At 43.1% G+C, this 17431-nt stretch overlaps 1 protein-coding gene across 1 annotated transcript in view; it reads right to left on the bottom strand.

Moving 5' to 3' along the window:
* Positions 1-307: 307 nt before the first annotated feature.
* The window catches only part of LOC112252777 (Kv channel-interacting protein 2-like), a 109954-nt gene continuing 92830 nt past the window's right edge, over positions 308-17431 (bottom strand). Inside the window, exons 2-8 of the mRNA XM_024424358.2 lie at positions 11104-11228; positions 4284-4353; positions 3802-3872; positions 3142-3249; positions 1194-1298; positions 996-1058; positions 308-546 (exon numbers count right to left, since the gene is read on the bottom strand). Of these exons, the coding sequence (XP_024280126.2) occupies positions 499-546; positions 996-1058; positions 1194-1298; positions 3142-3249; positions 3802-3872; positions 4284-4353; positions 11104-11228 (590 nt within the window). The 3' untranslated portion in view covers positions 308-498. The remainder of the gene's footprint in view (positions 547-995; positions 1059-1193; positions 1299-3141; positions 3250-3801; positions 3873-4283; positions 4354-11103; positions 11229-17431) is intronic.

Raw genomic sequence — 17431 nt, 5'->3', positions numbered from 1 at the left:
GGCAATCATATTTGTTCTACACAACACATTTCTATCTGAATGTTCTGTAACGTTGCTCACTCCTGAACCGGTCCTTGATGTGGGTGTGGATCACCAGCCCCTCACTTCTCTATGTCTCTGGGAGAGATGAAGGGCTGGATAAGAGGAGGCACCCCCTTTTGGCTTGGAGTGAGGGCAGAGAGAAATACACACACACACACACATGCGCACACACACACACACACACACACATGTGCACACATACAAATACACGCGCATGCCAGTGGAGGCTGCTGAGGGGAGGACGGCTCATAATAATGGCCGCTAAGGAGCAAAAGTAATGGCATCAAACACATGGAAACCATGTGTTGGATGTATTTGATACCATTCCACTTATTCCTCTACAACCATCACCACAAGCCATTCCTGCCCAGTTAAGGTGCCACCAACCTCCTGTGGTGCACACTCACACACACACACCTCCCCTGTCCTCCAGCCACTTTCCTATGTCAGAGGCTCCTAGATGACGTTGTCGAACAGCTGCATGGACTGCATGATGTTCTCATCCTGAAGAGAGAGGGGGGGGTAGAGAGTGAAAAGGAGAGAGATAGAAATGTTAAGCATAGAGAGACAACAGGGGTAGCAAGTTTCTCGAGGCACAATTAATACCTCTTTGTTTCAGCTTTCTTTTTCAAGGGAGTCAGACTCCCTAAGATGGAGACGACAGTAAAGGTGAAGCTCAGAGGAGTCGGCTCAGACAGTTTCCTCTCTGCTCACTCTCTCTCTCTCTATCAGAATTTATTTAAAGTGCATTTTAAATGGCTCACAACCCAAAACAATGTTGGAAAATGGGTGAAAAGGGAATATAAAATGTGCAAGCAGTAACGGTCCTAAAACCAAACCTTGGGGAATGCCCTAATTAACCTTAGTGAGATCTGAGGACTCAGTGGTCAGTTACACAAATGGAACCTGTCTTACAAACAAGAACTTTCACACACTACACACACACAACCTACCTTTTGGCATGACTCGATGAACTCATCAATAGTGACCACACCATCATTATTACGATCCATTTTCTAGAAGGGAGAGAAAGGGCAGGGAAAAGGGGACAAACGTCGTTCAGTGCCCCTGGAGCAATTTGCGGTTTGAGTACCTTGCTCAAGGGCTCGCTCTAAAGTATTGGGTTTGACGAACAGAAATTGAATGTTGACCTGGAAAAAGCTCTCCACGTGTTCCCTTGGTGCCTCGTCCTGCATACAGGGGTATGTGTACTTCCCCATCATATCATAGATAGACTTCATTATATCCATCATCTCCTACAGAGAGACAGAAAGAGAGAGAGAGAGAGAGAGAGATAGAGAGAGAGAGAGATGACACAGGGTATACCCAACTAGCATTTGGTTCCTTGGAAGTTGGGGGAATGTATGCAAATCTATTTTCTTTGGCATTATTCATGAAATACCTTTATTTTGACATGGAATCAGTGGGATTTGAATCTATTATCTTCTGATTCTCTGTCCATGGAATTAGTCCACTGCACCACCCAGATGGAGCTGGCATGCCATGATTGTTTTACGCATACAAAGCTGTTTATTTTAGTCTATTCAAACAGACTCCATTTCAAAGGAAACACCTGAACACACTTAACAAGATAGGAGGCTACAGAGCGTTTTGTTGATGCTGAGATATATGTTTTTTAAAAACATTCTCTGAATGTTACTCAAGTTTTCTTGTGCTTTTTATGTTAAGTTTTCTTCATGTTCTGAGAACGTAATGTATGTTGGCTAGGTCACTCCAGGACCTTGAAATGCTTCTTACGAAGCCACTCCTTCATTGCCCGGGCGGTGTGTTTGGGATCATTGTCATGCTGAAAGACCCCAGCCACGTTTCATCTTCAATGCCCTTGCTGATGGAAAGAGGTTTTCACTCAAAATCTCACGATACATGGCCCCATTCATTCTTTCCTTTACTCGGATCAGTCGTCCTGGTCCCTTTGCAAAAAAACAGCTCCAAAGCATGATGTTTCCACCCCCATGCTTCACAGTAGGTATGGTGTTCTTTGGACGCAACTCAGCATTCTTTGTCCTCCAAACACGACGAGTTGAGTTTTTACCAAAACGTTCTATTTTGGTTTCATCTGACCCTATGACATTCTCCCAATCTTCTTCTGGATCATCCAAATGCTCTCTAGCAAACTTCAGACGGGCCTGGACATGTACTGGCTTAAGCAGGGGGACACGTCTGGCACTGCAGGATTTGAGTCCCTGGCGGCGTAGTGTGTTCCTGATGGTAGGCTTTGTTATTTTGGTCCCAGCTCTCTGCAGGTCATTCACTAGGTCCCCCCGTGTGGTTCTGGGATTTTTGCTCACTGTTCTTGTGATCATTTTGACCCCACGGGGTGAGATCTTGCGTGGAGCATCAGATCGAGGGAGATTATCAGTGGTCTTGTATGTCTTCCATTTCCTAATAATTGCTCCCACAGTTGATTTCTTCAAACCAAGTTGCTTACCTATTGCAGATTCAGTCTTCCCAGCCTGGTGCAGGTCTACAAATTTGTTTCTGGTGTCCTTTGACAGCTCTTTGGTCTTGGCCATAGTGGAGTTTGTAGTGTGACTGTTTGAGGTTGTGGACAGGTGTCTTTTATACTGATAACAAGTTCAAACAGACCACTCAGGAACACTCAGCACCTCTTGGAAAGCCATTCTAGTGTGTCTTTTTTAAAAACGTTTTTTAATTGTCCTGCTGAAAAATACAATTCTATCCCAGGGTTAGCTTTCCCGAAGACTGAGAGGTTTTTTCCTCTAACTTTGTAGCTGGGCTTTGCTCCATTCATTTTTTAATTTTGATCCTGACAAACTCCCCAGTCCCTGCCAGTGACAAGCATACCCATAATATGATGCTGCCACCACAAAACTTGAAAATGCCGAGGATTTGACTTAAACCATTTAGGCCAAAAAGTGTATTTCTTTGCCGTGTTGTCTTGCAGTAATACTTAATGGCCTTGTTGCAAACAGAATGGATGATTTGGTGCAGATTTTTTGAAACAAAAGCTCTTTTCAAGCGGTCATACAGGCCAGTAATGTTGTTGATACTCTGTATTTTCAAGTATGGTATATGTGTGTGTGTGCATCTGTGTTTGTGTGCAGCCGTGTGTGTTACCTCTTTGGTGATGCAGCCGTCTTTGTTCAGGTCGTACAGGTTGAAGGCCCAGTTTAGCCGGTCGTTTATCGTTCCTCTCAGAATGATAGACAGACCAAACACAAAGTCCTGAGAGAAAAAGAGTGAAAGCCAAAGATATTGAGAGGAGAGAAAGAGAGAGAGAAAGAGAGAGAGATTTAACATTTTTGTAAACATTCTTCACCACCCATCATACTCACCAGCATTCGACACTTACACACCTTTTTTCCCACCACTACAAGCACATTTGGTTCCTTGGAAGTTGCGGGAACATATGTTTTCGGTTTCACATCGGTTGTGGGAACGAAGCCATGCGCTTCCTGACCGGTAAAACTGAACATTTTTAATCGGTTCTGAGAACAGAAGTAACATGTGTCGCCCATCCCCTGGGCTATAGCATCAGCAAAGAAGATGGTGTGGCTCACTGCAATACACTATTTTCCCCCAGTGTGTCCATCAACAATGTTTCGACCCTTAGGTCGCATGTGTATGTGTGTGTGTGTCTGTATGTGTTGAGAGGAGCAGAAAGGCATTTATTCTATTTGTATACATATTCAGCTGCAGCTGCATATACAGTATGCAGACAGAGAGAGTTTTTCCTCACTCCCTTAGGAAGTAGACAATAGTAAAAAATAATCTTACCTCGAAACTAACCGATCCATTCTTGTTAGTGTCAAAGGCCTCAAACAAGAAATGTGCATACGCACCCGAATCTGAACAGATAGAGACATACAGAATATGTCATTGAAATGTATCTGAGACAACAATATACAAAAAATTCCAAGTGGGTAGATATATTTGGAACAAAACCTGGTCAAATAAGTTGTTAGCACATAAATGTAATTTCAGACAACACACTTTTATTCTGTAACAAGTAGTTAGATACATCTTCAACCTAAATATCATTTCAAACAAGGCCTTGTACTGTAAGTGCCCTACAGTAAGTAGTACAGACATAATGGTTAAAAAATGGGACATCACATCAATACAAATATCACTGGTTTTAAATGTTGTTACTCTTGTTAAATGTCTCAGTTACTTTGGGGAGTAACAGATCTTAAAATACTTAGTTTGGGTTTAGGCTTATTGGTCAGGGGTCAAAGGTTTAACGGTCATTGACTCACCTCCCTGGGGGAAGAATGTGGAGTAGATGGTTTTAAAGGACTCCTCATTCACCACTCCACTCGGACACTCCTACCAACAACAGCACAGAAAGAACAGGATCAGTCAGAAGGCAAGTCTTCTGCCATCCATATACTTTTACTATTGTACGTTCTTGAAAGAGGGAATAATATTTGCAGTTTTAAAGCAAATTTCATGTAATTCTACACATTTTGTCATGACTTATGACAGGTTAATATGATATCTGAGTGAGAGTGACAAGAAATCAATGGGGGCCCCCTGGAGGTCAAATCAAAGCAAATTTTATTGGTCGCAATTCACATATTTAGCAGATGTTAGTGTGGGTGTAACGAAATGCTTGTGTTCCTAGTTCCAACAGTGCAATAATATCAAACAATACACAACAATACACACAAATCTAAGGGTAAAAGAATGGAATTAATACAAATAGAAACATTACGTCAAGCAATGTAGGAGTCCAGAGTATATATATAGTGCCTTCAGAAAGTATTCAGACCCCTTTACTTTTCCCACATTTTGTTAGGTTACAGCCTTATTCAATTAGTATATTTTCTCATCAATCTACACACAATACCCCATAATGACAAAGTGTAAACAAGTTTTAAGAAATGTTTGCTAATTTATAATAAACAAAAACATAAATTTATTTACTAATTTATAATAAACAAAAACATATATATGTGTGTACAGCAATAGTTGAATAGGATGCCTTGACTAGAATACAGTATTATACATCTTAAATAAGAAAAACAGTATGTAAACATTATTAAACTGACCAGTGAGTTCATGTGTATGTACATAGGGCAGCAGCCTCTAAGGTACAGGGTTGAGTAACCAGGTGATAGCCGGCTAGCGACAGTGACTAAGTTCATGGCAGGGTGCTGGGTGGAGGCTGGCTAGTTATGGCTATTTAACAGTATGATGGCCTTGAGATAAAAGCTGTTTTTCAGTCTCTCGATCACAGCTTTGATGCACCTGTACTGACATCGCCTTCTGGATGATAGCTGGGTGAACAGGCCATGGCTCGGGTGGCTGAGTTCCTTGATTATCTTTTTTGGCCTTCCTGTGACATCTGAAGATGTAGATACAATGGAGGGCAGGCAGTGTGCCCCCGGTGATGCGTTGGACAGACCGCACCACCCTCTGGAGAGCCCTGCGGTTGCGGACGGTGCAGTTGCCGTACCAGGCGGTGTTACAGCCAGACAGGGTGCTCTCAATGGTGCATCTGAAAAAGTTTGTTAGGGTCTTTGGGGCAAACCAACATTCTTCAGCCTCCTAAGGTTGAACAAGGTGCTATAGCACCTTCTTCACCACACTCTCTGTGTGGGTGAACAATTCCAGTTTGTCAGTGATGTGTACGTCGAGGAACTTGAATCTTTATACCTTCTCAACTGCGGCCCCGTCAATGTGTATGGGGGCGTGCTTCCTCTGCTGTCTCCTGAAGTCTACGATCAGCTTCATCGTTTTGTTGAAGTTGAGAGAGAGTTTATTTTTACTGGCACCACTCTGCCAGGGCCCTCAGCTCCTCCCTGTAGGCTGTCTAGTCATTGTTGGTAATTAGGCCTACCACTGTCGTGTCATCTGCAAACTTGATGATTGAGTTGGAGGAGTGCATGGCCTCGCAGTCATAGGTGAACAGGCAGTACAGGAGGGGGCTGAGCACTCACCCTTGTGGACCAGCCTAGTGGAAGTGTTATTTCCAACCTTCACCACTTGGGGGTGGACCATCAGGAAGTCCAGGACCCAGTTGCACAGGTCTGGGTTCAGACCCAGGGAACCAAGCTCAATGATGAGCCTGGAGGGTACTATGGTGTTGAGGTCTGAGATGTATGAACAGTGTTCTTACGTAGGTATTCCTCTTGTCCAGATGAGATAGGGCAGTGTGCAATGCAATGGCGATTGCATCATCCGTGGATCTATAGAGGCGGTATGCAAATTGCAGTGGGTCTAGGGTGCCAGGTAAGATGGAGGTAAAATGATCGGTAGCTAGCCTCTCAAAGCACTTCATGATGACAGAAGTGAGTGATCCAGGGTGATAGTAATTTAGTTCAGTTACCTTTGCTTTCTTGGGTAGGAACAACGGTGTACATCTTGAAGCAAGTGTGGACAGAAGACTGGGATAGGGAGAGATTGAATATGTCTGTAAATACTCCAGTAAGCTGTTCTGCGCATGCTCTGAGGACAAGTCTAGGGAGCCATCTGGGCTGGCAGCCTAGCGAGGTTTAACACGTTTAAATGTCTTACTCACGAGAACGAGAGCCCACAGGCCCTTGTTGGTGGTGCTGTGTTATCCTCAAAGTGGGCAAAGAAGGTGTTTAGCTTGTCCGGGAGCAAGACGTCGGTGTTTGCGATGTTTTGTCTTTTGTCTGGATTGTCTGAAGTCCCTGCCACAAAGGTCCTGCTTGTTAGCCGTTGAATTGCGACTCCACTTTGTCTCTGTACTGACATTTTGCCTGTTTGATTTCCTTATGGGGGGCATAACTGTACTGTTTGTATTAAACCATATTCCAAGTCACCTTGCCGTGGTTAAATGCAATGATTCACACTTTCAGTTTGACGCGAATGCTACCATCTGTCTACGGTTTTTGCTTTGGATAGGTTTTATTCGGCCATGATTACTACAAGGTTAGATAGCTGGCTAGACTAATTTACCAATCTAAACCATTTTAATTGACATGGGCTAAATGAGTGACTGTCAGCAAGTGGCATATGTGTCTCGATTCAGGAAACTAGGCGTATGTCACACGTCACTCCTTCACAGGCGAGGCATTTGAACATAGGGATTTATTCTTTATCAAAATGCATTTTTTGGCAGAAATGCTTTCTAGAACATGTGAACTTTCATGTGCCTTAATAACAAATGTGTATTACATCTGTAAATACGAATAACATTGTTCAATTACGAGCCTAGTTGGTTAAAAGTCAGGAACCTTCCCACTTGCCATGATTGGCTGAGATATTGGATGGGATGGACATGCCGAGAGATGAGTTCGGATTGATTTGCCATGTAGCATGCTTCTGTCTGTAACATGAGCTGCTCTGTATGTGTAGGTAATCCGTTCCAATGCAGCCTTTTTAAAGACATCATAAAGGTCTCAGTGGAATCTCCAGTGGAAGCAGAGTATGATAGCTAAGGAGATGGAGAAAATGCTGGCGTTTGATTGCAAATATGCAGAGGGAGTCAGAAAGAGAACACTGAAGGCTGTTGTTTTTTAAAATTGATTTTTTATTTTTTTATTTCAGCTTTATTTAACCAGGTAGGCTAGTTGAGAACAAGTTCTCATTTGCAACTGCGACCTGGTCAAGATAAAGCATAGCAGTGTGAACAGACAACACAGAGTTACACATGGAGTAAACAATTAAAAAGTCAATAACACAGTAGAAAAAAAGAGAGTCTATATACATTGTGTGCAAAAGGCATGAGGAGGTAGGCGAATAATTACAATTTTGCAGATTAACACTGGAGTGATAAATGATCAGATGGTCATGTACAGGTAGAGATTTTGGTGTGCAAAAGAGCAGAAAAGTAAATAAATAAAAACAGTATGGGGATGAGGTAGGTAAAAATGGGTGGGCTATTTACCGATAGACTATGTACAGCTGCAGCGATCGGTTAGCTGCTCAGATAGCAGATGTTTGAAGTTGGTGAGGGAGATAAAAGTCTCCAATTTCAGCAATTTTTGCAATTCGTTCCAGTCACAGGCAGCAGAGAACTGGAACGAAAGGCGGCCAAAGGAGGTGTTGGCTTTAGGGATGGCAAGTGAGATACACCTGCTGGAGCGCGTGCTACGGGTGGGTGTTGCCATTGTGACCAGTGAACTGAGATAAGGTGGAGCTTTACCTAGCATTGTAGATGACCTGGAGCCAGTGGGTCTGGTGACGAATATGTAGCGAGGGCCAGCCGACTAGAGCATACAGGTCGCAGTGGTGGGTGGTATAAGGTGCTTTAGTGACAAAACGCATGGCACTGTGATAAACTGCATCCAGTTTGCTGAGTAGAGTGTTGGAAGCTATTTTGTAGATGACATCGCCGAAGTCGAAGATCGGTAGGATAGTCAGTTTTACTAGGGTAAGTTTGGCGGCGTGAGTGAAGGAGGCTTTGTTGCGGAATAGAAAGCCGACTCTAGATTTGATATAAAACACCTGCCTCCGGACTACATTTTCAAACTAAGGGCAACCATGGCATCCGTGACAGAAAAGGATAATCGTTCATCCATGTATATGTGTAAGAGAATCTAGCTAGCTACATACAGATATTATACATTTCTAATTCAATCATGAAGTCATTTTCATTGCAAGTTACAGCCTAATGTTAGCTAGCAAGCTAACATTGAAACTAGTTGGTTAGTTACTTACAGATTTATGCAGGGTAGTAACGTTATGAGTTGGGATAATGGTTCATTGTTTAGCTACATGCTTAACAAAAAAAACATGTTATGTAGGTAACCATTTCACTGTACTGTTTACACCTTCTGTATCCTGTGCATGTGACAAATAAAGATTGTATTTGATATAGTGTATGTTTACGAGAGACAGTAATGTGAAGAACAACATAACCTGCACCAAAGTTAAATTAGGAGATAATGTTAGGCCAGCGAGATAGTGTCCAAGTTATAAAATTATCCAGTAGAATGCCCTGCTTCTTTTCATCACACTCACAACTGTAAGCTATTTTCTGTAACTAGCATGCCATTAACTTGTAATTCATTTTCATATAATAATGAACACAAATTAGCTAAAGTTAAGACGTTGTCAGCTATATGGTATGGTCATTTGAACTGGCTAGCCAGCTAACTTAATGTTAGAACCAAAAAGTTGATTTTAGTTGCTGGTTTGCTAGATTGACGTGTGCTAATTTCATTTGGGTTAATTGGTGTTAAATTACACCAGTTAGGCTATTTTGTACCACCAGTTTGCTGATGTCATGCAACCTGTAGGTTTTGCATTTGTACTTTTCATAATGACAACGAAAAGGTTGACTTGAGACGACAATAGAACGCTCATGATGTCACTGCCACAACTGTCTACAGACATGTCGATAGACGTAGTATAAACCAACCATCGTCGGTTGTTTAGTACACTACTGTACTCACTCTATTTTGAACATGGTCTCACGTGAATCCTTAAAGAGATGGGTGGGGCTAAAGGCTTAAGAGGGTGTGATCGATGCTGAATGGGTGTAGACAAAAAAAAGAGCTCTCCAGTAGGTGTACCAAAACATTCAAGGGCCATTTTCTCTAAAGTGGAGTTCCAAGTTGATCAACTTTCAAAGCAGAATTACTTTCCCATTGTTCTGCAACTGTAGTGTATGATATACACTTTTCTAACTCTGAGTTTCTACTTTTATCCAATGTAAAAAACATAATTTTGAATTTTGCTACATAAGACCGAATTGAGCCGGTCAGTCACATATACTGTAACAATAAGATAACTGATATAACCAAGTTCAAAATTGCACCTTCTGTATTCTACTAATCTAAAGCTGAACAGTAAGTTGAGATCCCGACTGAATTAAAAATATACACTGCTCAAAAAAATAAAGGGAACACTTAAACAACACAATGTAACTCCAAGTCAATCACACTTCTGTGAAATCAAACTGTCCACTTAGGAAGCAACACTGATTGACAATAAATTTCACATGCTGTTGTGCAAATGGAATAGACAACAGGTGGAAATTATAGGCATTTAGCAAGACACCCCCAATAAAGGTGGGGACCACAGACCACTGTTCCTATGTTCTGGCTGAGACCACATGAGACGGAGTCTACAACCCACACAAGTTTCAGGTAGTGCAGTTCCTGGCACATCAATGCGAGATGTGGCTTCCTGGCTGATGTTTTGGTCACTTTTGAATGCTGCAAAATTACCTCCAGGGCCACAAATGCATTCTGCTCAAACTCTCCATGTGGTAGAGGGCATGGTGGGGTTGTGCTTAGCCCAACACCGTGCATGTCTTTGGAGAACACCAAGATTGGCAGTCTGGACAGATGAAAGCAGTTTCACACTGAGCACATGTGACAGACGTGACGTCTCTGCTGCCTGCAACATCCTCCAGCATGACCGGTTTGGCGGTGGGTCAGTCATGGTGTGGGGTGGCATTTCTTTCAGACCCCTTGGAGACCATATGCTGGTGCGGTTGGCCCTGTGTGCTAGATCTCATATGGCTGGAGTGTGTGAGCAGTTCTTGCAGAGGAAGGCGTATTCCCCAGACCTGAATCCAATTGAGCACATCTGGGACATCATGTCTCGCTCCATCCACCAACGCCACATTGCACCACAGACTGTCCAGGAGTTGGCGGATGCTTTAGTCCAGGTCTGGGAGGAGATCCCTCAGGAGACCATCCGCCACCTCATCAGGAGCATGCCCAGGCATTGTAGGGAGGTCATACAGGCACGTGGAGGCCACACACACTACTGAGCCTCATTTGGACTTGTTTTAAGGACATTACATCAAAGCTGGATCAGCCTGTAGTGTGGTTTTCCACTTTATTTTTGAGTGTGACTCCAAATCCAGACCTCCATGGGTTGATAAATTTGATTTCCATTGATAATTTTTGTGTGATTCTGTTATCAGCACATTCAACTATGTAAAGAAAAAAGTATTTAATAAGAATATTTCATTCATTCAGATCTAGAATGTGTTATTTTAGTGTTCCCTTTATTTTTTTGAGCAGTGTATATATATTTTACAGCGTGACTCGACTGATTGACGGAGGTGCAATTTTCCCAACCCTCAGCCCCAGGTCTCTAGCCTTCCCAGATCCCCATCCCCTCTCTTCCCCGCACCCCCAAACTCACGTTCTTGAAGCCCCTGTAGAGAACTTGTAGTTCCTTCTTGTTGAACTTGGTCTGCTCCTGTAGTTTGTCCAGCCCCTCTGGTCGATGGCACACAGTGGACAACTCAAAGTCATCCTCTACGCTGTCTGTGGGACAGAGAGGACTGTTAGATATACCTAGGTCAGTGGAGGCTGGTGGGAGGAGCTATAAGAGGGCAGGTTTATTGTATTGGCTGGAGTGGAATCAGTGGAACAGAGTCAAATGTGGTTTCCATACGTTTCATATCGTTCCATTAATTCCATTCCAGCCATTACAATGAGCCGTACAGTTATTGCTCCTCCCACCAGCATCCACTGCTATAGGCTACTCCTACAGGCGCCAGCCTGGCACACCTTTTAATTGGTACTAGTAAATATAATGGTAAAAACACAGCCAACTAAATCAATGTTAATTATGAACTGTTGAAATATCATTACATTCCTGTTAGCAGATATTAGCTTTACTAAACAATACCGTTAGATGATAAATCGCTACATTTACATTGTATTGCAATTCCCCAAAACTGAAGTGCACAAAGAAAGACAGGTAGTCGTCAAGTCGTCAATAGAAAACAAAAACATATCAACATCACACTGTGAGATTTCTGAATGTCTATGGAGAAGTTCATTTAGTAACCCAATGTGCTCATTGATGAGAACTTTCAGTGAAAGTAGTGGTAAACCATCGAAACATCAGTGAAATGACAAAAGCCCTCAGATCTTCAGGCAATATGATAATATGGTCCTCACACTCCATCTCTCCCTCCCCATCCATCTCTCTCCACTCATCCCTCTCTTCCAACCTTATTACACACACAGTCAGCTGAAGACAATCATGCCTCACTCCTCCTCTCCTCTTATCCCAAGATGCAAAGCAGGGCTGACTGTCTGTCTGCATCTCACTTCTCACCTCTAGACATACATCAGTCACTCACCATACCAGACAAAAATACTGTAAAATACCTCCAGAACACACAGTTCAATAATACTGAGATATATCCAGATATATTGTATACAGTGTGTGTGTGTGTAAGAGAGAAAGAGAGAGAGAGAGAAGGTGTGTGTGTATGTGTCTGTGTCTGTGTGGAAGCATGCACATGTGTGTGTGCCATGTGTGTGTATGTGTGTGCCATGTGTGTGTGTGTGTGTGTGTGTGTGTGTATGTGTGTGCCATGTGTGTGTGTTTGTGTGTGTGTGTGTGTGTGCCATGTGTATGTGTGCCATGTGTGTGTGTTTGTGTGTGTGTGTGTGTGTGTGTGTGTATGTGTGTGTGTGTGTGTGTGTTTGTGTGTGTGTGTGTGTGCGTGCGTGCGTGTGTGTGTGTGTGTAAGAGTAAGATTGCGTGTGTGTGCATTTGCGGGACCATGTGTGTATGTGTGTGTAGGGAGAGTGAAGACTGAAGAGTCACTTGCATTGACTGACTGAGGCGGCAACAGAAGGTGTGCAGCAGGGTAGCAGCTTGAGGAATCTCTGCTTTATAGTCTTTTTACTTTTGATGGTGGGAGTGTTACCTGTAATCACCAACCATAGCAGAGGTTAGACATAGAGCACACATAGACACACAAAGAAAGAAAAACTCACAGACGCAGGCCTGACATGCACACCCACAACCATGCACACACACACACACACGCACGCACGCACGCATGAGCACACACACGTGCGCACACACGCGCACATGCATGCACGCACACGCACACACACATGCGCACACACACACACAGCATAAGCAACATGCAACTCATTAAAGCATGCACAGCAGTCTCCCATAGTAAGGGCAACGGTTCGGTTTGCTGACCTGGCTTTTCTAGGACGGGCGTGTGCGTCCATTTCAGCTGATAGCTTACATCACCATACACAGACCTCTACGGGTGAGTCATTGGCAAACACAAAGAAATAATTAACACTCAGTATGAAGCCATAATTATCTTCAGTCTGAATGGACTACAGGAAACTGAAGGAAGCCAATGGCAAACAGAGAAAGGGCAAAAGGGTTCTTATGAGTTAAAAATCCACATTTACGTGACCTTTTCAAAGATTTATAGGAATCAATGCAACGCAATTTCTAGGCAATTCCTAGACTACCAGTACAATAGTTTTTGATAGACATAATGCCTCCTAGAGAAAAGCCATATGGTTAGCCTGTTGAGCTCAAGCCCAACTCTCTACTCCAGGCGTTTTCAAAGTCTGAGACAGTGGCCTCCCTTCAGGGAACATCAAGACAATAATTTCCATTATATACATGTATATATATTACATTTTGTTTTAAAATATATAGTTGCAATGAAACTGTTAGAAAACAACTTTTATGAACATGCAACATACTTTAAATCAATAAAAGTGCTTTCAAAATATACAGTTAATTCAGTCTAAAAATGTTTTGTTGTTGTTTATTTCACAAAGTATGTCATTGCCCTTTTTAAAACGCTGTTGCCCCTTTAAGAGCAATTCTGGTTGTATGCATTTTTTAAACGATGCCATGCAAGCAATTTTTGGAATTGGGAAATAAATGTGGTAGCACTGGAAAGCTGGAATACCCCTCATTTTAAATGGAGCCACCAAACTGCTTTAAAAGGTGTGTTTTCCCCGCGAATGTAACTAGAAACAGGTCTAATATTTATTAATTATTAGAGAACCGAATGCAGTTATGCTGAATCCAGAACCAGTCCCTTCCCCTCGGCCCTACATTTGCACGTTCACGCGCACCCCCGCCATATGTGCGTGTCCAAAAGCTGAGGGCGTAAAAATGATCAAGGGTGTAGGGGCTAATTAGAACTTCCAATAGCCTATTCGACCAAGCCAGCAAGGCTGCAGGGTCCAGAGAAAAGTGGTGTCCCAACATGCACAGCAAAATGTTTGGAGTTTGTGCAATTTCATACAGAAGAATGGAGAGGTGGGCGTAATTCTATGACGTGTGTTTGTTTGTGTCTGATTTTGAGGTTTGACACATAAAACAAATTAAATAACCCCCAAAATAAAGGTTTAACTGTTAATGAGGTTAATATCTTGTGTAATTTAAATGTGGAACATCAATTACAACATTCACAGGTTGGGTAGGTTACTTTCTAAATGTAATCCATTACAGTAACTAGTAACTCCCTGGTGAGGCGCGCCTCACACTTTGAAAACATCTGTGTTAGATCAACATTCAGCAGGGCCTTGATCAAACGACTCAAACCCAACCAGTCCTCACATTTGAACAGATCAGAATTCAACCACTAGAACTCATCCATCAGAACTCGTCCACCAGAACTCCAAAGTCATCCATCAGAACTCCAGGACTCATCCTTCAGAAGTCATCCAACAGAATTCATTCATCAGAACTCATTCATCAGAACTCATCCACCAGAAATCAGCTCATGTTACTCACTACTCACCCTCAACCCACTGACCACACAAACAGCACAAGTACAACCCAAGTTGGAACCAAGAATAATCACAGTGCAATTCGAAGACACACTCAGTAAGAATCAGACCTGGTACTGTCAGAGCGAAGTCGTACTGTATCCCTGTGTGTTCTAAAGGTTAAGGCAGAGAGAAGAAGAGAGCACCTGCATCTCCGAAGTAACAGCAACTTCACTACTTCTAGAAGATCTCCAGAAGTCGGAGGGATGAAGGCCATGATACAGACCAGTATTGTATGACCTGTAACTATATACCAATACACCTCTGAATGAACACACGCATGCGCACACACACACACACAGGTTGACACAATCCCTATTATGTACTAAGGACAAGCTGTTGATCTGCTGACCGTGTCACTCCCTTTCTTCCCCATAAGCTTTCTGTCCCACCCCCTACAGGTATGCTGCCAAAATAGGCAGTACGAGGTTAGAGATTGGAGCAAAATGTACTGACACACACCCACCCACACACACACACAGAGAGAGTAGCCTTGGGAGACGGGATGGAGTGTGTGTGTGTTTGATCTGGCCCAAGCAGGGACATCAAAGCCATTATGGCCACCAGGGCTGAGTCAATCACACACTGCTCTATCCCTAGCCAAAATGCATGCATGCACTCACACACACGCACGCACACACACACAGACAGGGTGACATTATTCCCTACATAAGTTTTTTTTAATCAAAACTTTTTTTGAGGGGAGATCAGCTTTAACATTGCAGATAGATTGAAGCTTCCATCAACGTAATTGTCTGCATCATTTCCAATCCCCCATATATAAAAATATATATATATATATATATATACACTGTACATACGGTACCAGTCAAACGTTTGGACACACCTAATACTCATTTAATGTTTTATCTTTATTTTAACATGTTGTTTTTTTACATTGTAGAATAATAGTAAAGACATCAAAACTATAACACATATGGAATCATTTAGTAACCAAACGTTTTTATTTTATATTTGAGATTCTTTAAATTCGCCTCCCTTTTCCTTGATGACAGCTTTGCACACGCTTGGCATTCTCTCAACCAGCTTCATGAGGTAGTCACCTGGAATGCATTTCAATTAACAGGTGTGCCATGTTAAAAGTGAATTTGTGGAATTTACAGTATACAGAAGATGGTCTTTTACCAAATAGAACTAAGCCCATATTATGGCAAGAACAGCCCAAATAAGCAAAGAGAACCGACAGTCCATCATTACTTTAAGACACAAAGGTCAGTCAATCTGAAAAATGTCAAGAACTTTGAAAGTTTCTTCAAGTGCACTAGCAAAACCATCAAGCGTTATGATGAAACTGGCTCTCATGAGGACCGCCACAGGAAAGGAAGACACTGAGTTACCTCTGCTGCAGAGGATAAGTTCATTAGAGTTAACTACATCTCAGATTGCAGCCCAAAGAAATGCTTCACAGAGCTCAAGTAACAGACACATTTCAACATCAATTGTTCAGAGGAGACTGTGTGAATCGGGCCCTCATGGTCCAATTGCTTTGATCTCTGTAAGGCAGGGTTTCCACCTACAAACAACACACCACCAGTCCAAGTGAAGGGCTAAGCTGGTTTGTTATTATCAGATTTTGGCAATGTTCCTGATATACCAAACTCAAAACACTTCGTCACCAGTGGAACGTCCTCCAATCTTGGTCTTTGGGGGTAAAATCCTTGTTGAAAATCATTAGTTCCTTTCTTCCGGTAAACCTTCACCATACGCTCTGTCTCCCCAATAACCTATTACTCCTTCACCTGCCGGGGTCAAAGAAAAGACAAAGAAAGGAAATGTAGGGCGCGGTTAAGCAGGAGTCGGGCAGGTAAGTACCAATTTGTTAACTTTCCTTTCATAGGTCAGATAGTTCTTTGGTAGCGGTTTTCTTTTCTTTTCACTGGAAAATGTAAATATCGCCTGGCATGCCCTATTATCTGGCACCGCGCACTTCGTCCTGTAGTCCTTTCCACAATTCTTGAAAATATGGACAGTCGTGACCTAGTAGCACGGGATATGGTAGGTTCTCAATCAATCCTAGGTTAACTCTGAACTGCACTCTGGTGGTGTTAATCTCTACATCTGAGTTTGGGTAGGTTTTGGTGTCCCCGTGAACACAGGTGATGTCCCTGGTTGGAGAGGCAGTCCTCTGCGGCTGGGATAATAGTGATGGTCTGATGAGGGAGACCATGCTCCCGGAGTCTAGAAGAGCATCTACTTCTTTCCCTTGGACCTGTACCCAACTGAGGTGTGGTGGGTGGCGGTGGGCTTGGACATGGGCTGAAATGACATGGCAGTGGTGTAGATTGGAAATGTCGAACAGCATAGGTTCCTCCTTCTTGGGACAGTGCCATGTGATCTGTCCTATTTTGCCACAGCGGTAGCACTCCCAGGTGTCGGTACCAACCCCTATATTCCTCACCTTTGCTTCAGGTTGGAAACCCTTGTCCTGGCACCCACATTCCCCATCCGCTCTTTGGATTCTTCCTTTCCAAACCCGGGGAGTCTGCAGTTGAGATTTCTTGCTTCCTCCTTTGAGGCCTCCCTTTTCCTGGGTGGTTCGGTCCAGACGACTGGGTTTGAGCAGTTTGTCAGTTGCTCGACACCTCTCAATGAGGTTCACCACTCTGTCCGCTGTGGTGGGACTGCCCTGGCTGACAACCTTCTTTAGCTCCTAAGGTAAGGCCATGTAGTGGTCAATCACTATTCTTTCCACAATGCCCCCAGTACTGAGGGTTGCGGGCTCCAGCCATTTTTTTGCTAGGTGAACCAGGTCAAATATCTGTGACCTGGGTGCCTTCTCGGGTTGATACGTCCAAGTATGTAAGCGCTGGGCCCTTAAAGAAACGGTGACTCCCAACTGTGCTAATATTTCCTTCTTCAGTGTGTCATAGTCATTGGCTTCCGTT

This window comes from Oncorhynchus tshawytscha, linkage group LG06 (genome assembly GCF_018296145.1).
Source record: "Oncorhynchus tshawytscha isolate Ot180627B linkage group LG06, Otsh_v2.0, whole genome shotgun sequence".
NCBI lineage: Eukaryota > Metazoa > Chordata > Actinopteri > Salmoniformes > Salmonidae > Oncorhynchus > Oncorhynchus tshawytscha.
This window is presented reverse-complemented; position numbering and strand designations above follow the sequence as displayed.